Below are 23,036 nucleotides of genomic sequence, written 5' to 3'. Positions count from 1 at the left end.
CCTGCTACCCGGCGCCCCCTGCTGCCCCCCCCAGTCCCTTCAGCCCAGCGCCCCCTGCTGCCCCCCCAGTCCCTGCTACCCGGCGCCCCCTGCTGCCCCCCCCAGTCCCTGCTACCCCACGCCCCCTGCTGCCCCCCCGGTCCCTGCAGCCCAGCGCCCCCTGCTGCCCCCCCGGTCCCTGCTACCCCACGCCCCCTGCTGCCCCCCCGGTCCCTGCAGCCCAGCGCCCCCTGCTGCCCCCCCGGTCCCTGCTACCCCACGCCCCCTGCTGCCCCCCCCGGTCCCTGCAGCCCAGCGCCCCCTGCTGCCCCCCCCCGGTCCCTGCAGCCCAGCGCCCCCTGGCGTCTGGACGTGGAACAGAGGGAATGCCCCCCCCACCCGGAGTTTGCCCCCTCCTGACCGCGCCTCCGGCTGCCGGACCCCCCCTGCCCAGCGCCCTGCTCCGCCCCGCCCCCCCAGCGGCCCCCCAGCCCCGGGCGCAAGGGCGGGCAGGGAGAAGGGCAGCGGCGTCAGCCGAGGTCGCTGCGCAGGCTCGGCCCGCGTGCGCATGCTCAGTGTGGCCACAGGCGCCCCAGGCCCGCGGGGGACAGTCACGTGGCTCCTGCCGCCCCGGGCCCCCTTTAGCAACAGCGCCCCCTAGCGCCGCCCTGGCGCCTAGGGGAGAGCGCCCCCTGCTGAGCGCCCCGCCCCGTTGCCCACAGCACGGCGCCCCCTGCTGGGCTCCCCACCAGGCCGGGGGGGGAGCTGGGGAAGCCCTTGGGAGGGAGGAGAATCGCTGCTCTGGGTGCAGTGTGGGGCCTAGGACACATGGGTGAGCGCTTCAGCCGCCTTCCCCGCCAGCCACACCCGGAGATAAAGGGGGCAAAGGCCGGCCGGGGAGCAGAGGGCCTGGGGTGTGGTTGGCGGCTCACCAGAAATGACAGGCTGGGGGCACGGTGCCAGGTGGGGGGGACGGTGCCAGGCAGGAGGGCGTGGTGCAAGGTGGGGGGCACGGTGCCAGGATGGGGGCGCGGTGCCAGAATGGGGGTGCCATGCCAGGCTGCGGGTGCGGTGCCAGGTGGGGGGCACAGTGCCAGGATGGGGGTGCCATGCCAGGATGGGGGCACGGTGTCAGAATGGGGGCACGGTACCAGGCAGGGGGGCGCGGTGCCAGGCTGGGGGGGCTGTGCCAGGTGGGGGGACGGTGCCAGGATGGGGGCGCGGTACCAGGCTGGGGGTGCAGTGCTAGGTGGGGGTCACGGTACCAGGCAGGGGGGCGTGATGCCAGGATGGGGGTGTGGTGCCAGGTGGGGGGGTGCGGTGCCAGGATGGGGGTGCAGTGCTAGGTGGGGGGTGCGGTGCCAGGATGGGGGTGCGGTGCCAGGTGGGGGGCGCGGTGCCAGGCAGGGGGCGCGGTACCAGGCAGGGGGCGCGGTGCCAGGCTGGGGGGCGCGGTGCCAGATTGGGGGCGCGGTACCAGGCAGGGGGCGCGGTGCCAGGCTGGGGGGGCGCGGTGCCAGGATGCGGTGGGGGTCTTGCTGCCAGTCTGGGGGCGCTGCCGGTTCCGTCCCAGGCCGGGAGCCGGGACTCCAGTCATGTTCTCCCCGCCCCCCCGTCCCCCCACATCCCGGCTCCGCCCCCCATCCCGGGCCGGTCACATGGAGGCGGCGGCGCCTGCCCCGAGCGCAGGCAGCGGCCGCCTGCAGCAGCCCGGCGGCGTGTGCGGGACAAAGGGCGGCTGAGCCCGGATCCTCGGGCGGGACCCAGCGGCCCGGGCCCGGGCCCGGAGCGCCCCGGATCCTACATCCCCAGGGAGGGACCGTGGGCCCCGATCCTACATCCCGGGGGGGGACCGTGCGCCCCGGATCCTGCGCCCAGGGTGGGACCGTGCGCCCCGGATCCTGCTCCCCAGGGAGGGACCGTGCGCCCCGGATCCTGCTCCCCAGGGGGGACCGTGCGCCCCGGATCCTACGTCCCCGGGGGGGGACCGTGCGCCCCGGATCCTGCGCCCCGGGGGGGACCGTGCGCCCCGGATCCTACATCCCCGGGGGGGGACCGTGCGCCCCGGATCCTACATCCCCGGGGGGGGACCGTGCGCCCCGGATCCTGCGCCCCGGGGGGGACCGTGCGCCCCGGATCCTGCGCCCCGGGGGGGACCGTGCGCCCGTGAAGGCGACCGAAGGTGGGTGGCGCCGCAGAGCCGGGTCTGCAGCCGCAGCCCGAGCCCCGGGGGACAAGGGGGGCGGCGGGGACGCGTCCGCAGTGCGCTGCTGGGCGGGGGCTGTTTCCTGCCCAGCCCCCCGGACCCAGCATCCAGCCCGGGCCCCCAGCACGGCTCAGCAGATGTCCCTAGCTGCCCCCCAGCCCGCCCCATTGCTCCCGTGGGTCCCTGTGGGCTGAGGGGTCCTGGGGCTCCCCTCCAGACGTGGGGTCTCCCCGGGAAGCCAGGGAATCGCTAGGGGGCGCCGGGCTGCAGGGGGTGAGGTGGGGGGCAGCAGGGGGCGCTGGGCTGCAGGGGGTGAGGTGGGGGGCAGCAGGGGGCGCTGGGCTGTGGGGAGCGGGGTGGGGGCGCTGGGCTGCGGGGGGCAGGGAGGGGGGCAGCAGGGGGCACTGGGTTGCAGGGAGCGGGGCAGGGGCTCTGCAGGGGGCGCTGGGCTGCGGGGGGCAGGGAGGGGGCAGTAGGGGGGGCTAGGCTGTGGGGAGCAGGGGGGGCTCGGCAGGGGCCGCTGGGCTGTGGGGGGCAAGGGGGGGCAGCAGAGGGGGGCTGGGCTGTGGGGAGCAGGGGGGGCTCGGCAGGGGGCGCTGGGCTGCGGGGGGCGGGGAGGGGGGCAGCTGCTGGCCCTGTCATTAGGGGTCCCCAGGCCTTCTCTGCGTTTCCTCTGGGGGAGCACCCAGGCATGCCGGCTCCTAACGGGATGGGGCTCGTCCGAGCCAGCCCCACAGCGTCAGCGTCTGGGGGTCGCCAGAGCCGGTGAACGAGGAAGTGAGAGACATGAAATGAGTCGGGGATCTCAGTGTTCAGGGAATGGGGAAGGAGCTTCGTCTGGGGGCAGGTACCTTTGCACGAAGTGGGGCTGGGAGCCAGGACTCCTGGGTTCTCTCCCCGGCTCTGGGAGGGGAGTAGCGCCTAGTGGGTTAGAGCAGGGGTGCTGGTAGCCAGGACTCCTGGGTTCTCTCCCCGGCTCTGGGAGGGGAGTGGCGCCTAGTGGGTTAGAGCAGGGGGGGCTGGGAGCCAGGACTCCTGGGTTCTCTCCCCGGTTCTGGGAGGGGAGTGGGGCCTAGTGGGTTAGAGCAGGGGGCTGGGAGCCAGGACTCCTGGGTTCTCTCCCCGGTTCTGGGAGGGGAGTGGGGCCTAGTGGGTTAGAGCAGGGGGCTGGGAGCCAGGACTCCTGGGTTCTCTCCCTGGCTCTGGGAGGGGAGTGGGGGCCTAGTGGGTTAGAGCAGGGGGGCTGGGAGCCAGGACTCCTGGGTTCTCTCCCCGGCTCTGGGAGGGGAGTGGGGCCTAGTGGGTTAGAGCAGGGGGGGCTGGGAGCCAGGACTCCTGGGTTCTCTCCCCGGCTCTGGGAGGGGAGTGGGGCCTAGTGGGTTAGAGCAGGGGGGGCTGGGAGCCAGGACTCCTGGGTTCTCTCCCCGGTTCTGGGAGGGGAGTGGGGCCTAGTGGGTTAGAGCAGGGGGCTGGGAGCCAGGACTCCTGGGTTCTCTCCCCGGCTCTGGGAGGGGAGTGGGGCCTAGTGGGTTAGAGCAGGGGGGCTGGGAGCCAGGACTCCTGGGTTCTCTCCCCGGTTCTGGGAGGGGAGTGGGGCCTAGTGGGTTAGAGCAGGGGGGCTGGGAGCCAGGACTCCTGGGTTCTCTCCCCGGCTCTGGGAGGGGAGTGGGGCCTAGTGGGTTAGAGCAGGGGGGCTGGGAGCCAGGACTCCTGGGTTCTATCCTCTCCCTCTCCAGCCCGGAGGTCTCCAGGGTGGCGTTCTCACCCCAGGGCTGGCAAGGCCGAAATAACCTCCCTGGCAGTAAGGGAAGGGAGGCCCGCGCCAAGCGGGTGGGGCGGGGGCAAGGTGGGTGTGGGGCTCTCGGGCTGGCACACCTGGCTCCGGGAGCAGAAGGTGTCTCAGGACCTCAGGTGTTGACACAGGAAGGAAAGTTTCTTCCTGTGTTTCAGGGCTGGCCCCGAGGCCCCAGGTGCCGTGCTGGGGGCGGGGTGGGGGGGCTGTGCTGTGGGGCGCGCTCCCCCTGGCAGTCTCCTCTCTCCACCCCCAGTGTTGCTGTGGGCTGTCCCAGCCCTGTTCTTCTCCACCCCAGAGGTGGCCGCATTTCAGGAGCGCTGGGAGCGGGTCTGGGCCCGGTGGTTCAGACGGGCCCTGCCAGCTGTGAGTGGGAGGACCGAAGGCTAGAGAGGGTGTATTCCTGTCCCCCCCATCCCGTGCACCCCCCCTCATTATATGTGCTTTCCCCCAACGCCCCCCTGGAAGGAGCTAGGCCCCTCCGTGCCACGCTGCCCCATGCCAGGCGCCCCTCTCCAGTCGGACACCGGGGTCCCCCAGGGAGGCCGGGCTCTAAGTGATGGTGCTGGCTGGGAAGTGGGGGGGGGGGGTCTCACTGGCTGGCTGGGGTCTCTGGGTCTCCAACTTCCCCCGTCTCTGCTGGAGACCAGATGCACTGGAGGGGCAGAGAGAGAACCCAGGAGTCCTGGCACCCAGCGAGGCCGGAGACCGATTCCCTCAGCCCGGAGAGGGCTGTGGGCTGGGGACAGGGAGAGGGCCAGGCCAACCCCCCTTGCTCTAACCACCAGCCCCCGTACCCCTCCCAGAGCCGGGGAGAGAACCCAGGAGTCCTGGCTCCCAGCCCCCCCTGCTCTAACCCACCAGCCCCCACTCCCCTCCCAGAGCCGGGGAGAGAACCCAGGAGTCCTGGCTCCCAGCCCCCCCTGCTCTAACCCACTAGGCCTCCTAGAGCCAGGGAGAGAACCCAGGAGTCCTAGCTCCCTGCCCCCCCTGCTCTAACCCACCAGCCCCCACTCCCCTCCCAGAGCCGGGGAGAGAACCCAGGAGTCCTGGCTCCCAGCCCCCCTGCTGCAACCCACTAGACCCCACTCCCCTCCCAGAGCCGGGGAGAGAACCCAGGAGTCCTGGCTCCCAGCCCCCCCTGCTCTAACCCACCAGCCCCCACTCCCCTCCCAGAGCCGGGGAGAGAACCCAGGAGTCCTGGCTCCCAGCCCCCCTGCTGCAACCCACCAGCCCCCACTCCCCTCCCGGAGCCGGGGAGAGAACCCAGGAGTCCTGGCTCCCAGCCCCACCCCACCGCGAGGGGCAGGGGCGGGAAATAGGGGCGGAAGAAGCGAGCGTATGTCGGGGAAGGACTGAAGCAGCCGCTGGCTTGGGGTGAGCTGCGGGGGGAGGGGAAGGGGGTGTTGGAAACCGGGGGGGTGGGGTGTGTGGCCCCTGTCCCACCCCACATCACCCTGCCAGGGCCCTCTGTACAGGGGTGGGGGAGGGGAGCCAGAGGCAGGCGTGGGGGGGGGGCAGGCTGGGGAGCAGGGGGAATCCTGGTGCTGGGGGGCATTGGGAAGGTTTGTAGCTCTAATTGCCTTGGGGATTAGCTTAGCTGGGAGCCAGGACGCCTGGGTTCTCTCCAGGGCTCTGGGAGGAGAGTGGGGCCTGGTGGGTCAGAGCAGGGGGGCCTGGGAGCCAGGACGCCTGGGTTCTCTCCAGGGCTCTGGGAGGAGAGTGGGGCCTGGTGGGTCAGAGCAGGGGGGCCTGGGAGCCAGGACGCCTGGGTTCTCTCCAGGGCTCTGGGAGGAGAGTGGGGCCTGGTGGGTCAGAGCAGGGGGGCCTGGGAGCCAGGACGCCTGGGTTCTCTCCAGGGCTCTGGGAGGAGAGTGGGGCCTGGTGGGTCAGAGCAGGGGGGCTGGGGGCCAGGACTCCTGGGTTCTCTCCAGGGCTCTGGGAGGAGAGTGGGGCCTGGTGGGTCAGAGCAGGGGGGCCTGGGAGCCAGGACGCCTGGGTTCTCTCCAGGGCTCTGGGAGGAGAGTGGGGCCTGGTGGGTCAGAGCAGGGGGGCCTGGGAGCCAGGACGCCTGGGTTCTCTCCAGGGCTCTGGGAGGAGAGTGGGGCCTGGTGGGTCAGAGCAGGGGGGCCTGGGAGCCAGGACGCCTGGGTTCTCTCCAGGGCTCTGGGAGGAGAGTGGGGCCTGGTGGGTCAGAGCAGGGGGCCTGGGGGCCAGGACGCCTGGGTTCTCTCCAGGGCTCTGGGAGGAGAGTGGGGCCTGGTGGGTCAGAGCAGGGGGGGCTGGGAGCCAGGACGCCTGGGTTCTCTCCAGGGCTCTGGGAGGAGAGTGGGACCTGGTGGGTCAGAGCAGGGGGGCCTGGGAGCCAGGACTCCTGGGTTCTCGCCCCAGCTGTGGGAGGGGAGTGGGATCTAGTGGGTCAGAGCAGGGGGGGTCTGGGAGGCCGGACACCTGGGTTCTCTCCCCACACATTCCCCTTCCAGCCTTTGTATCCTAGTGAGTTCCTGGGTCTCTGCCCCCAAGGGCCAGGCCTCCCCCCTTCTCCTGGCAGTGACCCCCTGAGCCTCCAGGCACGGATCCCCCCAGGCAGTAAGTGAAACTGCCCCCTGGGGCCGTGCCCCACAGGAAAGTGGGGAGGGGGGGCGAGACTGGCAGTCCCGATTGGTAGGGAGGAAATCTTATGCCAGCCAGGAATAGAACCCAGGCTCCCAGCCCCCTTCCCCCTGCTCTGACCACTAGGCCCCACACCCCTCCCAGAGCTGGGGAGAGAACCCAGGAGTCCTGCTCCCAGCCCCCCCGCTCTAAACACTGGAACCCACTCCCCTCCCACAGCTGGGGAGAGAACCCAGGAGTCCTGGTCCCAGGGCCTCCCCCCGCAGTAACCACTCCCTTCCCAGACCAGGGGATGGAACCCAGGCATCCGGGCTCCTAGGCCCCCCCCCTGCTCCCCTGCTCTCCAGACACTCACAGCAGCACTAGGCTTGGGGCTGTGGGTTCCCCGCTCCGGGTCTCAGCCTACGGGACAGGGCGACGTTCCCCCCTCCAGCTGATTGACCCCCGGGCAGCCCAGTGCCGGAGCGGTGCCCCTTCCTCAGGGCTCCCCACAGCCTGTCCGGGGATAACAGGGCCCAGACAGCCCCAGCGCAGCTCCCAGAGAGCAGGCGGGGAATCCCCCTCAGGCATTACGGGGTCTAAGATACACACCGTGCAGCCTCGAGCGCGGCCGGCAGGGGGCAGCCACGAGCGCGGAGGACCTCTGTAGGAGCCGGGGGACCCAAAGCTGCGTGTGTGGAGTGTGGGGGGGGAAGGGAGGGAGAGGATGTAGCTGGGGGGGGCGGAAGGATGTGGCGGGGGGCAGGGGGCTCAGCAGGGATAAATTAGTCCCGCCAGGAAGCTCAGTGAGACACCGCAGCCCCCTGGGGGCAGAGAACGAGCGAGGTCTAGTGGTTAGAGCGGGGGGGGCGGGGCTGGGAGCCAGGACTCCTGGGTTCTATTCCTGGCTCTGGGCGGGGATTGAGGTCTAGTGATTAGAGCCGGGGAGCGGGGGAGGACAGCTGGGTGCTCGGACTCCTGGGTTCTATCCCCAGCTCTGTGTACTTAGCTCAGTCCCATCCCCTCCCCCTGCCTCAGTTTCCCTGAATGGGTTCCTTAGCGCTCGTATAACGTGGAGCTGGGAGACGGCAGGGCAACTCTTCCCCTCACCCCCCTCGGAAATTCCTGCCCTTCCTCTGGATTTACCATTTCCTGGCTGCGGAAAGACGCACTTCCCCTCCCCGCTGGGCCAGGGCATGGGGGGTGTCCCTGCATCCTCCTCCCCACCCCCCCAGCTGGCAATCTACACCCCCCAGGGCTCCCTCTCCTCCCTACTGGGACGGGGGGGGGGGCTTTGCTTTGGCAGGCTTCAGTGGGGAGAACCCAGGAGTCCTGGCTCCCATCAGCCCGTGGGTGGCACTGGGGCTGTGTGGCACCTTGGCCCCGTACTGCCCCAGGCTGAGGGCGATTCTCCGCGCGCCCGGCTGCTGAGGGCGGCTCTCCTGGTACAAAGGGGCCCTGTGCGAGCCCCGCTGAGTCACCGGGGCCGGTGGGGAGCCGGCGGCTTGGCTGGAGTTCCCGGCCGGCCGCCTGCACAAAGGGCCTTTGAGAGAGGGGGCCGGCCCAGAGCCGGGAGGGGGTTGGGGGGGACTATGGGGGCCCTGGCTCTGAGCTGGGGGGGGGGAGCAGCCTTTTCCAACCACTAGCCCGGTTCACCGCCCACTCTGTGTATAGCCTGAAGGGGGGGCAAGCCCCCTCCGCATTGCAGACCAACGATTCCTAGCCCCCCTGCTTCCCACAGAGTCGAGCGCCCCGCCGTGTGTCATGGGCCCCGCGCTGCTGGCCCCCGGGGGTGATTCTCCCCGATGTGGGGACTGATATCTGGGAAACTGAGGCACTGACAGATGGACAGAGGTCCCCAGGGAATGGAAGAGGGACAGAACCCAGGAGTCCTGGCTCCCAAGCCCCTCCCCGCCATTCCAGCCACGAGACCCCACTGCCACTCCCCATCTATATTATCCAGCTCAGCCCCACAACCCCCCACTCACATGGTTGGCTAGAAATATCCCAACAGCTGCACCAGCCCTGAGTTCACCCCCCCCGTCCCCCCCGGGAGAATGTGGGAGAGAGGATGAGGATGGGGAGAGCCAGGACTCCTGGGTTCTCTCCCCGGCTCTGGGAGGGGAGGGGGGGCTGGTGGGTGAGAGCAGGGGGGGCTGGGAGCCCGGACTCCTGGGTTCTCTCCCTGGTTCTGGGAGGGGAGTGGGGGGCTGGTGGGGGGTGGGCCAGGGTGGGGGTGGGGAGGGCTCCTGGCTGGGCCAGCAACTGGGGAATCCAGGCCAAATTTAACCCTGGCAGCTGGGCCGGGACTAGCCGGGGTGGGGCGGGGCTGGGGAGGAAGTGTGTGGGGCGGAGACAGATGCACTGGGTGTGAGGGGAGATCCCCCCTCCGCTCCCCGCTGAGCCCTCCCCCCCCCCGGTGCTCCTTTCTCTGTGTCCTGGGGGGGGTGGGCACCTGCTTCTCCCTTGGCACCGTCCCTCCCCGCCTGCCCTGGGCTGTGCCAAGAGGCCGGCCCTGGTGAGCCATGTGGAAATATGGGGGCGGGCAGGGCTGGGAGCCAGGACTCCTGGGTTCTCTCCCCGGCTCTGGGAGGGCAGTGGTGGCTGGTGGGTTAGAGCAGGGGGGGCTGGGAGCCAGGACTCCTGGGTTCTCTCCCCGGCTCTGGGAGGGGAGGGGGGGTTAGAGCAGGGGGGGCTGGGAGTCAGGACTCCTGGGTTCTCTCCCTGGCTCTGGGAGACGAGTGGGGGCTGGTGGGTCAGAGCAGAGGGGCTGGGAGCCTGGACTCCTGGGTTCTCTCCCTGGCTCTGGGAGGGGAGTGGGGGGTAGTGGGTTAGAGCAGGGGGGTCTGGGAGTCAGGACTCCTGGGTTCTCTCCCTGGCTCTGGGAGGGGAGTGGGGGCCGGTGGGTCAGAGCAGAGGGGCTGGGAGCCCGGACTCCTGGGTTCTCTCCCTGGCTCTGGGAGGGGAGTGGGGGGTTAGAGCAGAGGGGCTGGGAGCCCGGACTCCTGGGTTCTCTCCCTGGCTCTGGGAGGGGAGTGGGGGCCGGTGGGTCAGAGCAGAGGGGCTGGGAGCCCGGACTCCTGGGTTCTCTCCCTGGCTCTGGGAGGGGAGTGGGGGCCGGTGGGTCAGAGCAGAGGGGCTGGGAGCCCGGACTCCTGGGTTCTCTCCCTGGCTCTGGGAGGGGAGTGGGGGCTGGTGGGTTAGAGCAGGGGGGACTGGGAGCCAGGACTCCTGGGTTCTCTCCCCGGCTCTGGGAGGGGAGTGGGGGGTTAGAGCAGAGGGGCTGGGAGCCCGGACTCCTGGGTTCTCTCCCTGGCTCTGGGAGGGGAGTGGGGGCCGGTGGGTCAGAGCAGAGGGGCTGGGAGCCCGGACTCCTGGGTTCTCTCCCTGGCTCTGGGAGGGGAGTGGGGGCTGGTGGGTCAGAGCAGGGGGGGCTGGGAGCCCGGACTCCTGGGTTCTCTCCCTGGGTCTGGGAGGGGAGTGGGGGCTGGTGGGTCAGAGCAGGGGGGGCTGGGAGCCCGGACTCCTGGGTTCTCTCCCTGGCTCTGGGAGGGGAATGGGGGCTATGGGGTAGAGTGCGGGAGTGGCCGGGGCTACTCTTGCTTTTTCTGGGATCAGCTGGGTGTGGACCCTGGCGTCCTACCCAGGTTCCCTCCCCCCCCCCGGCAGCTGCCCTGGTCCTTTACCCTGCGTTTCCTGTTCCAAATTTGTTTGCTGACTTGTGCGCCCCGCCCCAGAGGTGGCCGCGTCTCGGGGCCGGGCGAGGGGGCCCCGTGTCCCCTGCGCCCCGCCCCAGAGGTGGCCGCGTCTCGGGGCCGGGCGAGGGGGCCCCGTGTCCCCTGCGCCCCGCCCCAGAGGTGGCCGCGTCTGGGGCCGGGCGAGGGGGCCCCGGGTCCCCTGCGCCCCGCCCCAGAGGCAGCTGCATCATCTCCTGAGCACGTCTCTCTCCCCCCCGCAGGTGACCATGTCGTCGATGGACCCCCTGCCCCCCGCCCTGCCCCCCACCCAGAAGCCCACCCGCATCATCAAGCCACGGCCCCCCTCCCGGTCGCGGCCCTGCCTGGCCCCCCAGCAGGACCTGGGGCTGCCGAGCCCGGAGGCCGCCCCCCTGCCGGCCCCCTGTCTGGATGCGCCCCCCGGCAGGGCGCAGCGCCCGGGCAACGTCCGCAAGATCGTGGGGCGCTTTGAGCACCGGGCGGGTGGGGGCCGGGCCCCCAGCCCCCCGCTGGAGAATGGGGCCCGGCCCCCCCCGGGGACGGAGCTCGGTGAGTCTGGCTTGGGGCGCCCCCGGGGCGTGTGGGGCATCGCGTGACAGGCCCCCCCCCCTCACCCCGTCTCTCTCTCTCTCCCCCTGCAGGTCGGTGCCCGGACGCCGGGGGGGAGCCCCCCATCCCGGAGCCCCCGGGCGCCTGCCCCCCACGCTGCCCCTGCGGCTGCCATCGGCACCGGCCCGGCATGGTGCTGGCCTGGGTGCCGGCCCCCGAGGGGGAGGAGCCAGGCTCGGACGGCTCCGCCTCCACCGACGAGGAGGGCCCCCTCTTCCGGCGCCTCCTGGAGGTCACCCCCGCCCCCCAGTCCCGCTGGTCCCCCCTCAAGCCCCCCGCCCCGCCCCCCGAGGACGGCAGCGTGGTTCTGACCAGCTACCGCCCCACGGCCCAGCTCAACGGGGGCCCGGCGCTGGCCAAGCCCCCCCGGCGGGCCAAGGGGGGGGCGCCCGAGGCGGCCCGGCCCCCCCCGGCCGTGCCCCCCAAGACCCCGGCGAAGCCCCTGCGCGGGACACAGGGCACAGGGCTCGGCTCCTGGCAGCCAGAGCGGGGGGACAGCTGCCCCCCATCCTCTGCCCCCTCCCAAGCCCCTCCAGTCCCTGCCAAACCGTGCCCCCCACCCCCGCCTGCCCAGCCCCCCCACAAACCCCCAATCGCTGCCAAAGCGCGCCCCCCATCCCCGCCCCCTGCCCAGCCTGCCCCAGGCCCCCAAGTCCCTGCCAAGACATGTTCCCTACCGCCGCCCCCCACCCAGCCTCCCCCGCCCCCCGCCAAGCTCTGCCCCCCGCCGCCCGCCTCCCAGCCTCCCCCGCCCCTGCAGAAGGAGCACGCCCCGGCGCCGGGGGACGAACCCCGCCAAGGTACGGCCCGGGGACCAGGGTCCGTCCACGCCCCGAATCCTGGGTCCCGGCTGCCCCATGGGAGGGGGTTGGGGGGGGTCCGGACTGGAGAGGGGGGGCTGCATTTCCTCGTTGTGGGGATGCTGGGATCGGGGTTCCCCGGGTGGGGTGTGGGTTTGGAGTGTGGGAGGGGAGCCAGGAGCGGGGCTGGCTCGGGGGGGCAGGTCCCCCCAGCCCCACTGACCCCACACTCCGTGTCCCCAGGAGACTCGGATGGCCACAGTCCGGAGCCAGAGCCGCCGAGGGACAGGTCTGTGTCCCCCCCAGCCCCCCATCTGTCCCCTGCCCCCCGCCACCTCTCCGTCCGTCTGCCCTCCAGACCCCCCGTTTGTCTCTCTGCCCCCCAGCCCTTCTGTCCGCCCCCCGCAGCCCCCCGTCTGTCCCACTGCCCCCCGCCACCTCTCCGTCCGTCTGCCCTCCAGACCCCCCGTTTGTCTCTCTGCCCCCCAGCCCCTCTGTCCACCCCCCCCCGCAGCCCCTCATCTGTCCCCTGCCCCCCCACCACCTCTCCGTCCGTCTGCCCTCCAACCCCCCCGTTTGTCTCTCTGCCCCCCAGCCCCTCTGTCCACCCCCCCCGCAGCCCCTCGTCTGTCCCCCTGCCCCCCGCCACCTCTCCGTCCGTCTGCCCTCCAGCCCCCCTGTTTGTCTCTCTGCCCCCCAGCCCCTCTGTCCACCCCCCCCGCAGCCCCTCATCTGTCCCCTGCCCCCCCACCACCTCTCCGTCCGTCTGCCCTCCAACCCCCCCGTTTGTCTCTCTGCCCCCCAGCCCCTCTGTCCACCTCCCCCGCAGCCCCTCGTCTGTCCCCCTGCCCCCCGCCACCTCTCCATCCGTCTGCCCTCCAGCCCCCCTGTTTGTCTCTCTGCCCCCCAGCCCTTCTGTCCACCCCCCCCGCAGCCCCTCGTCTGTCCCCCTGCCCCCCGCCACCTCTCCGTCCGTCTGCCCTCCAGCCCCCCTGTTTGTCTCTCTGCCCCCCAGCCCTTCTGTCCACCCCCCCCGCAGCCCCTCGTCTGTCCATGCGGCTCTGACCTCGCTCCCCCTCCCCCCACAGGTGCTGCCCATCCCTGAAGGGCCCCGGCTGGGGGCTGCCCCTGCAGGACGGTAAGGGGGGGCTGTGCCGGGGGGGCGCTGGCGGAGGGGGGGGAGGAGGGGCTGCGGGGCGGGGGGGGGGATTCCCGGGTATGGGGATCGGGGCAGGAAGGGTCCTGGGGCAAGGGCACGGGGCTGGGGGAGGGGATTGGGGCCCCGGGGTGGGGTGGGGCGAATGGGGGGCAGCCTGACCCCTTTCCCCCCCCCCCCCCCAGAGCCCCTGTACCAGACCTACCGGCAGGCCGTCATCCGCAAGGAGATCCAGCGCCAGACCCTGCCCCATAGCGCCAGCCCGAGCAGCTGGGACGACGCCCCGGCGCCCCCCCCGGCGCCCCCCCCCGGGCCCCCCCGGCGCCCCCCCGCAGCACCCTCTGGCAGGACCTGCCGGCCGTGCGGGAGAGCGGCCTCCTCCGGCACATCAGCCCCCAGGAGCGCAAGATGCAGGAGGTGGGTTGGGCCCCCCGCCGCCCCCCCCGCTTCCCGCTGCCCCCCCCCGGTTCCCCTGCCCCCCCCAGCGCCATATCCGCCACTTCCTCCTGCCCTGCATTCCCCTGCCCCCCCAATTCCCCTGTCCCCCCAGCGCCATGTCCCCCGGTTCCTCCTGGCCCCCCAATTCCCCTGCCCCCCCAGCGCCATATCCGCCGCTTCCTCCTGCCCCCCATTCCCCTGCCCCCCATTCCCCTGTCCCCCCAGCGCCATATCCCCCGCTTCCTCCTGCCCTCCATTCCCCTGCCCCCCCAATGCCATGTCCCCCGCTTCCTCCTGCCCCCCAATTCCCCTGCCCCCCCAGCGCCATGTCCCCTGGTTCCTCCTGCCCCCCTGATTCCCCTGCCCCTCAATTCCCCTGCCCCCCCAGCGCCATGTCCCCTGGTTCCTCCTGGCCCCCCAATTCCCCTGCCCCCCCGCGCCATGTCCCCCGCTTCCTCCTGCCCCCCCAGCACCTTGCCCCCCGGTCCCCCTGCCACGCCCCACTGGCTGTGCCCCCTGCCCCCCACGCTGTGTCCCCCAGTTCCCCTTCCCGCCCCCCGCCGTGCCCCCCGGTCCCCTCTGCCCCCGGCCTCCCCGCCAGGCCCCGGGCTCCCGAGCGACGGCGAGGCCAGGGGAGGGGCCCGGGGACCCCGCGCGCCCCCCGGGGCCCCCGGCCTGACCCCCGCCTGTCCCGGCAGAGCCTGTTCGAGGTGCTGACGTCGGAGGCCTCCTACCAGCGCTCGCTGCGGCTGCTGGCCGAGCACTTCGTGGGCTCGCGGGAGCTGGGCGAGACCCTGGCGCCCCGGGAGCGCCAGGCCCTGTTCTCCAGCGTCCTGCGGGTCAAGGAGATCAGCGCCAGGTCAGGCCTGCCCCCGCTGGCCCCTGCCTGCCCCCCGCCTTCCCCCGGGCCCCCCGCCTGACCCCCGCCGGCCCCCCGCCTTCCCCCCCGCCTTCCCCCCCGCCTGACCCCCGCCGGCCCCCCGCCTTCCCCCGCCTTCCCCCCCGCCTGACCCCCGCCGGCCCCCCGCCTTCCCCCGGGCCCCCCGCCTGACCCCCGCCGGCCCCCCGCCTTCCCCCCCGCCTGACCCCCCGCCTGACCCCCGCCGGCCCCCCGCCTTCCCCCGCCTTCCCCCCCGCCTGACCCCCGCCGGCCCCCCGCCTTCCCCCGCCTTCCCCCGGGCCCCCCGCCTGACCCCCGCCGGCCCCCCGCCTTCCCCCGGGCCCCCCGCCTGACCCCCGCCGGCCCCCCGCCTTCCCCCGCCTTCCCCCGGGCCCCCCGCCTGACCCCCGCCGGCCCCCCGCGAGCCCCTGCCTGCCCCCCGCCTTCCCCCGGGCCCCCCGCCGGCCCCTGGTCCCCCGCCTGCCCCATGCCCCCCGCCGGCCCCTGGTCCCCCGCATTCCCCCCCGCCGGACCCCCGCATGCCCCCCGCCGGCCCCTGGTCCCCCACCTGCTCCCCGCGTGCCCACCACGTGTCCCCCGCCGGCCCCCCACCTTCCCCCTGGCCCCCCGCCGGCCCCTGGTCCCCCGCATTCCCCCCCGCGTGCCCCGCACGTGTCCCCCGCCGGCCCCCCGCCTTCCCCCTGGCCCCCCGCCGGCTCCTGGTCCCCCGTGTGCCCCCCCGCCGGACCCCCGCGTGCCCCCCGCCGGCCCCTGGTCCCCCGCCTTCCCCCTGGCCCCCCGCCGGCCCCTGGTCCCCCGCCTGCTCCCCACCTGCCCCCCGCCGGCCTCTGGTCCCCCGCGTGCCCCCCCGCCGGCCCCCCGCGTGCCCCCCGCCGGCCCCTGGTCCCCCACCTTCCCCCTGGCCCCCCGCCGGCTCCTAGTCCCCCGCGTGTCCCCCTGGCCCCCCGCCGGCCCCCCGCCGGCCCCTGGTCCCCCGCCTGCTCCCCACCTGCCCCTGGTCCCCCGCGTGCCCCCCCGCCGGACCCCTGCGTGCCCCCCGCCGGCCCCTGGTCCCCCACCTGCTCCCCGCGTGCCCCCCACGTGTCCCCCGCCGGCCCCCCGCCTTCCTCCTGGCCCCTCGCCTGCCCCCGGTCCCCCGCCTGCCCCCTGGCGTGCCCCCTGGCGTTCCCCACGGCCTGCTCCCTGCCCCCTGCGTGCCCCACGGCATGCCCCCTGCCCCCACGTTCCCTCTAGCCTGCCCCCCCATGTGCCTCGGGCCTGCCCCCCCATACCCTGGTGTGCCCCACGGCATGTCCCCTGGCTTGCCCCCCCATGTATCCCCAGCCTGTCCCCCCCAGCATGTCCCCTCATGTCCCCCCCGGACCCCCTCCAGTTCCACCCACAGCCCCCCCAGACCCTCCAGCCCGCCCCCCGGCCCTGATGCCCCCCCGCCCGCGGCAGGTTCCTGGCGGCGCTGGAGGGACGCGTGGCCGAGAGCCTGCAGATCCGCGACGTGAGCGACGTGGTGGCCGCCCACGCCCGGCGCGACTTCCCCGCCTACGTGGACTACGTCCGCAACCAGCCCTACCAGGAGAAGGAGTACAGCGCCCTCATGTGCGGGCGGGGCCACGGGGAGAGGGGGCGGGGCCACGGGAGACGGGGGCGGGGCGATGGGAAGAGGGGCGGGGCTATGGGGAATGGGGGCGGGGCCATGGGAGACGGGGGCGGGGCGATGGGAAGAGGGGCGGGGCTATGGGGAATGGGGGTGGGGCCATGGGGAGAGGGGGTGGGGCCATGGGAGATGGGGGCGGGGCGATGGGAAGAGGGGTCGGGCTATGGGGAATGGGGGCGGGGCCATCGGGAGAGGGGGTGGGGCCATGGGAGACGGGGGCGGGGCGATGGGAAGAGGGGCGGGGCTATGTGGAATGGGGGCGGGGCCATGGGAGACGGGGGCGGGGCGATGGGAAGAGGGGCGGGGCTATGTGGAATGGGGGCGGGGCCATGGGAGACGGGGGCGGGGCCATGGGAGACGGGGGCGGGGCGATGGGAAGAGGGGTCGGGCTATGGGGAATGGGGGCGGGGCCATGGGGAGAGGGGGCGGGGCCATGGGAGACGGGGGCGGGGCGCTGGGCCGTGGGGGCGGAACCATGGGGTGGGGCCAGGGGGGACAGGGACGGGGGCGACAGGAGAGGCGTATGGGGGGCCGAGGGGGAGGGGGACGGGGGCACAGAGGCCGGGGGCGGGGTGGTTGTCGGGCCGAGGCCCGGGCGCCCTGGCTGGGACTTGGGGGGCCGGCCCCGTCTCACCCCTCTCCCCCCCCGGCGCAGGGAGCGAAACGGGCCCTTCGGGGCGGCGCTGGGCCGGCTGCAGGAGCACCCCCTGTGCCAAGGCCTCCCCCTCCTCTCCTTCCTGCTGCTGCCCTTCCAGCGCATCACCCGCCTCAAGATGCTCCTGGAGGTAGGGACCCCGGCGTCCGGGACAGCCTGCGCCCCACGGCCCAGAGCAGGGGCTGCGGGTCAGGACTCCTGGGTTCTCTGCCTGGCTCTGGGAGGGGCGTGGGGGGCCTGGTGCTTAGAACAGGGGGGGCTGGGGGTCAGGACTCCTGGGTTCTCTCCCCGGCTCTGGGAGGGGCGTGGGGGGCCTGGTACTTAGAACAGGGGGGGCCGGGGGTCAGGACTCCTGGGTTCTCTCCCCGGCTCTGGGAGGGGTGTGGGGGCTGCTGGGTGAGAGCAGGGCGGGGCTGGGAGCCAGGACGCCTGGGTTCTCTCCCCGGCTCTGGGAGGGGGAGGGGGGCGTGGTGCTTAGAACAGGGGGGGCTGGGAGTCAGGACTCCTGGGTTCTCTCCCCGGCTCTGGGAGGGGCGTGGGGGGCCTGGTGCTTAGAACAGGGGGGGCTGGGGGTCAGGACTCCTGGGTTCTCTCCCCGGCTCTGGGAGGGGCGTGGGGGGCCTGGTGCTTAGAACAGGGGGGGCTGGGGGTCAGGACTCCTGGGTTCTCTCCCCGGCTCTGGGAGGGGCGTGGGGGGCCTGGTGGTTGGAACAGGGGGGGCTGGGGGTCAGGACTCCTGGGTTCTCTCCCCGGCTCTGGGAGGGGCGTGGGGGGCCTGGTGCTTAGAACAGGGGGGGCTGGGGGTCAGGACTCCTGGGTTCTCTCCCCGGCTCTGGGAGGGGCGTGGGGGCTGCTGGGTGAGAGCAGGGCGGGGCTGGGAGCCAGGACGCCTGGGTTCTCTCCCCGGCTCACCCGGGTCCCCCCTGTGCCCCAGAACATCCTGCACCGGGCGGAGGAGGGATCGGAGCGGGAGCGAAACGCGCTGGACGCACTGGCCTGCGTCTCCCAGGTGAGTCGGGGGGGGGGGGAGAGGCTGGGGGGGGTGGTGATGGGGGGCTGGGGGGCTGCCCCCCCTCACTCGCCCCCCTCTGCCCCCCAGATCATTGAGGAGTGCAACTCGGAGGTGGGGCGCATGCGGCAGACGGAGGAGCTCATCGAGATCGCCGGGCGCATCGACTTCGACCAGCTCAAGGTGCCCCCCGAGCCCCCCCCGGCCCCCCAAGCCCTCCCTGCACCTCGGAGTCTGGGCCTGTGGCCAGGCCCCTGGCAGCTCGCGCCCCCCCCCGGACGCCCGCGGGGCATGGACGGTGGCCCGCACTCGCCCCCATCCCCGGTGTGGGCCCGGGGGTCCTGCCCCCCCATGGGTCTGGTGCTGCCCCCGCCCACATGCTGGGGGTGCTGCCCCCTGGGGTCTCTGTCCCCCCGCCATGTGCTGGGGGTCCCGCCCCTCTCCCCCCCCGCCGTGTGCTGGGGGTCCCGCCCCTCCCCTGGCGTCTCTGCCCCCCCCCGCCCCGTGCTGGGGGTCCTGCCCCTCTCCCGGTGTCTCTCCCCCCCCCCCCGCCGTGTGCTGGGGGTCCTGCCCCTCCCCCGGGCTTCTCTGCCCCCCCCCCGCCGTGTGCTGGGGGTCCTGCCCCTCTCCCGGCGTCTCTCCCCTCCCCCCGCCGTCTGTTGGGGGTCCTGCCCCTCCCCCGGCGTCTCTGCCCCCCCCGCCCTGTGCTGGGGGTCCCGCCCCTCCCCCGGCGTCTCTGCCCCCCCCACCGTCTCTTGGGGGTCCTGCCCCTCTCCCAGCGTCTCTGCCCCCTCCGCGCCCTGTGCTGGGGGTCCTGCCCCTCTCCCGGCGTCTCTGCCCCCCCCCCCCGCCGTCTGTTGGGGGTCCCGCCCCTCCCCCGGCATCTCTGCCCCCCCCACCGTCTGTTGGGGGTCCCGCCCCTCCCCCGGCGGCGCTGACCCCCCCGCCCCCCAGGCGGTGCCCATCGTCTCGCAGAGCCGGCGGCTGGAGAAGCAGGGGGGCCTGGCCGAGGTGCTGCCCCGGGGGTCCCTGTTCGGCACCAAGCCCCGGACGGTGCCCATCTACCTCTTCCTCTTCAGCGACCTGCTGCTGCTCACCCGCCGCAAGAGGTGGGGCCGGGGGGCTCGGGGGGGCAGGCGGGGGGGCTGGTTTGGGCTGGGGCTGGGGGGGCTCCTGGCAGGGGCTGGGGGGGCTCTGGGGGGGGCTCCAGGCAGGGGGGCTGGTTTGGGCTGGGGCTGGGGGGGCTCCTGGCAGGGGCTGGGGGGGCTCTGGGGTGGGCTCCAGGCAGGGGGGCTGGTTTGGGCAGGGGCTGGGGGGGCTCGAGGCAGGGGGGCTGGTTTGGGCAGGGACTGGGGGGCTCGAGGCAGGGGGGCTGGTTTGGGCAGGGACTGGGGGGCTCCAGGCAGGGGGGCTGGTTTGGGCAGGGGCTGGGGGGCTCGAGGCAGGGGGGCTGGTTTGGGCAGGGGCTGGGGGGCTGTGGGGGGGGGCTCGAGGCAGGGGGGCTGGTTTGGGCAGGGACTGTGGGGGCTGTGGGGGGGGCTCCAGGCAGGGGGGCTGGTTTGGGCAGGGGCTGGGGGGGCTCGAGGCAGGGGGGCTGGTTTGGGCAGGGACTGGGGGGCTCGAGGCAGGGGGGCTGCTTTGGGCGGGGGCTGTGGGGGGGGCTCGAGGCAGGGGGGCTGGTTTGGGCAGGGACTGGGGGGCTTGAGGCAGGGGGGCTGCTTTGGGCGGGGGCTGTGGGGGGGGCTCGAGGCAGGGGGGCTGGTTTGGGCAGGGACTGGGGGGCTTGAGGCAGGGGGGCTGGTTTGGGCAGGGGCTGTGGGGGGGCTCCAGGCAGGGGGGCTGGTTTGGGCAGGGGCTGTGGGGGCTGTGGGGGGGGGGGTTCCAGCCAGGGGGGCTGGTTTGGGCGGGGGGCTGTGGGGGGGGGGTTCCAGCCAGGGGGGCTGGTTTGGGCAGGGACTGGGGGGCTTTAGGCAGGGGGGCTGGTTTGGGCAGGGACTGGGGGGCTCTAGGCAGGGGGGCTGGTTTGGGCAGGGGCTGGGGGGCTCGAGGCAGGGGGGCTGGTTTGGGCAGGGGCTGGGTGGCTCGAGGCAGGGGGGCTGGTTTGGCCAGGGGCTGTGGGGGCTGTGGGGGGGTTCCAGCCAGGGGGGCTGGTTTGGGCAGGGACTGGGGGGCTCGAGGCAGGGGGGCTGGTTTGGGCGGGGGCTGTGTGGGGGGCTCCAGGCAGGGGGGCTGGTTTGGGCAGGGACTGGGGGGCTCCAGGCAGGGGGGCTGGTTTGGGCAGGGGCTGTGGGGGCTGTGGGGGGGGCTCGAGGCAGGGGGGCTGGTTTGGGCAGGGACTGGGGGGCTCCAGGCAGGGGGGCTGGTTTGGGCAGGGGCTGGGGGGCTCGAGGCAGGGGGGCTGGTTTGGGCGGGGGCTGTGGGGGGGGCTCCAGGCAGGGGGGCTGGTTTGGGCAGGGACTGGGGGGCTCGAGGCAGGGGGGCTGGTTTGGGCAGGGACTGGGGGGCTCCAGGCAGGGGGGCTGGTTTGGGCAGGGACTGGGGGGCTCGAGGCAGGGGGGCTGGTTTGGGCAGGGGCTGGGGGGGCTCCGGCCGCACCCTGACGCCCCGTGTCCCCCCCCAGCACGGGGCGCTTCGTGGTGCGGGATTACGGGCACCGCTCGCTGGTCTCGGTGCAGGGGGTGGGGCAGCCCCCCCCGGCGCCCGGCCTGGGCCAGGCCTTTTACCTCACCCTGCTGGAGAACCACCGGGGCCAAGCCTGCGAGCGTCTCTGCCGGGCCCCCAGCCAGTGAGTGGGGGGCCGCGGGGGGGCCGGGGGAGGTGGAGGGGCCCCGGGGGAGCAGGGATCGGGGCTGGAGGCCAAGGGGGAGTCCCGGGGGGGGGGGGTTGGGGGGCCCCCCCTCCCTGTCCCTGAGGGGGCCCTGTAGCTGTTTTGGGGAGGGGAGGTGGGTGTAAGGACGGGAAACCCCCCCACAGACACCGAGGATGGGGGGGGCAATGGCGCTCCCCCTTTCACAGTCTTCCTCCCCCTTACCCCCCCCCAGGTCGGACATGCACCGATGGATGGAGGCCTTCCCCCAGCACGGCACCCCCCCCAGCCTGCCCCAGGAGATCATCTACGAGGACTGGGGTGGGTACTTGCCGCCCGGACGCCTGGGTTCTACCCGGCTCTGGGAGGGGAGGAGGGTCTAGTGGTTGGAGTGGGAGGGGGGGCTCGGAGCCAGGACGCCTGGGTTCTCTCCCTGGCTCTGGGAGGGGAGTGGGGGCTGGTGGGTTAGAGCAGGGGGGCTGGGAGCCAGGACTCCTGGGTTCTCTCCTGGCTCTAGGGGGGCAGGGGTCTCACCTGCCCCCCTCTCCCCCCAGACTGCCCCCAGGTGCAGTGCGTGGAGCCCTACGTGGCCAGGCAGGCCGATGAGCTGAGCCTGGAGCCGGCCGACGTGGTCAACGTGCTGCGGAAAACGAGCGAGGGTGAGCGCCGGGGATGGGGGGGGGGGCGTCGCTGCAGGGTGCAGCCCCCCCCAGAGCCCAGTGCCCAGGCCGGGAGCCCCAGTGCTGCCCCACGGTGGAAGGAGCTGGATCAAACCCAGGCACCTGCTGGCTCCCCTTGCTCCATGCTTTGCCCCCCCGATCCCCCACCCATTGGGGTCCCCCCTAACCCTCCCCCCTGTGGGCCCCAAATCCCTGGGCCCTCTTGCCCCACCGCTGTGTCCCCCCCCCCGCCCCGTGAATCCACAGCCCCTCCCCCAGGCGCTGGCGTGGGTCTTTTCCCCCCGTGGCGGGAGGGCGCCGAGGGCAGGCTCGTTGGCGGTGCCCCGGGCCGGCCGCGCTCACCCCTCCCCTCGCCCCGGCAGGCTGGTGCCAGGGCCAACGACTGGCCGACGGGCGCAAGGGCTGGTTCCCGGCCAGCCACGTGCAAGAGATCACCAACGAGCACGTCCGCCGGCGCAACCTGCGTGAGAGACACCGGCTCCTCCAGGCCGCCCGCCAGCTGCAGGTCAGCCGCCTCGCCGCCGCCAAGGCCGGCTCCACCTGAGCCGGGCCGGGCCCCGCGCCCTGATCCACCTGAGCCGGGCCGGGCCCCGCGCCCTGATCCGCCGGGGCCCCGCGCCCTGATCCACCTGAGCCGGGCCGGGCCCCGCGCCCTGATCCACCTGAGCCGGACACGGGATGTGCCCTGATCCTCCGGGGCCCCGCGCCCTGATCCACCTGAGCCGGACACGGGACGTGCCCTGATCCGCCGGGGCCCCGCGCCCTGATCCACCTGAGCCGGGCCGGGCCCCGCGCCCTGATCCACCGGGGCCGGGCCGGGCCCCGCGCCCTGATCCACCAAGGCCGGACACGGGACGTGCCCTGATCCGCCGGGGCCCCGCGCCCTGATCCACCTGAGCCGGGCCGGGCCCCGCGCCCTGATCCACCTGAGCCGGGCCGGGCCCCGCGCCCTGATCCACCAGGGCCGGACACGGGACGCGCCCTGATCCACCGGGGTCCGCGCCCTGATCCGCCGGGGGGGCCCGGACACGGGACGCGCCCTGATCCGCTGGGGTCCGCGCCCTGATCCGCCGGGGCCGGACACGGGACGCGCCCTGATCCGCCGGGGTCCGGACCGGGACGTGCCCTGATCCGCCGGGGCCGGACACGGGACGGGCCCTGATCCATGGGGGCCCGGATGCGCCTTGATCCGCCGGGGCCCGGACCGGGACGTGCCCTGATCCGCCGGGGCCGGGATATTGGGCTAAGTTGGGGGGGGGTGCAGGCCAGGGCCCCCCACCTCTACCCGCAGCCAGCGGTGTTGGAGGGGGGCGGCTCCAGGACAAGCTACCTCAGCTGGCCCCCCCCCTCCGTGAACCAGCACCCCTCCACCACGCGTCCCTGGAGCTGTGACCCCCCCCCCCCAGCCCGGCCCCTCCCTGGCAGCTCTCAGCAGGGATCCGGGCATGGGGGGCAGCGTGGGGCTGGCGGGTTCAGCTGCTGTTTCTTGGCCTGGCTGGTGCCCCCCCCCCCGTATTAATTTATTAGGGCTCGGGGGGGGGGACGGTGTCATGCCAGGGCTGGTTTTTATAAACAGAAAGTGAAAGGAACGTGTGGCCCAATGATTGACATGGGGGGGGCGCCGTGTGTGTGTGTGGGGGGGGAAGGCGTTTTGGGGGGTCACATGCTTTCTCCTGGGGGGGCTGCGTCACAGACCACCCCCTCCCCCCCACCCCACAGATGCTGGGCAGGGACTTACGCTCCAGCTGTCAACTGCCCCCCCACGGTTTCCGGCCTGGTGGGCGCCTGGCTCGGCCCTGGCACCGGGCGCGCCCCACGGCGGGCGGCCGGCACCCCGAGCGCCCCTCCTCCCGAAGCACGTTCCACATGAGAGCTGGGGTATTAGCCCCTCGGGGTGCAGCCCCCCCCTCCAACCCATCCACAGCCGGGGAGAGAACCCAGGAGTCCGGGCTCCCAGCCTCCCCCCCCCGGCTCTCATCACCAGCGCCCACTCGCCTCCCAGAGCTGGGGAGAGAACCCAGGAGTCCTGACCCCCAGCCCCCCCTG

General features: G+C 73.8%; 1 protein-coding gene across 1 annotated transcript; it reads left to right on the top strand.

Annotated features, from left to right (window-relative positions):
• Positions 1-1,645: 1,645 nt before the first annotated feature.
• Positions 1,646-22,579, top strand: ARHGEF15 (Rho guanine nucleotide exchange factor 15). Its single transcript, XM_075123892.1, is given in 17 exon segments — positions 1,646-2,161; positions 10,528-10,834; positions 10,927-11,694; positions 11,938-11,983; positions 12,783-12,832; positions 13,036-13,175; positions 13,178-13,267; positions 13,987-14,147; positions 15,630-15,782; positions 16,496-16,625; positions 17,430-17,504; positions 17,595-17,687; positions 18,459-18,613; positions 20,125-20,289; positions 20,546-20,631; positions 20,865-20,969; positions 21,353-22,579. Coding segments are annotated over 16 exon segments (2,700 nt in total). The 5' UTR covers positions 1,646-2,161; positions 10,528-10,533; the 3' UTR covers positions 21,535-22,579.
• The last annotated feature ends 457 nt before the right edge of the window (positions 22,580-23,036 follow it).

This window comes from Caretta caretta, chromosome 28 (assembly GCF_965140235.1).
Source record: "Caretta caretta isolate rCarCar2 chromosome 28, rCarCar1.hap1, whole genome shotgun sequence".
Classification (NCBI taxonomy): domain Eukaryota; kingdom Metazoa; phylum Chordata; order Testudines; family Cheloniidae; genus Caretta; species Caretta caretta.
This window is presented reverse-complemented; position numbering and strand designations above follow the sequence as displayed.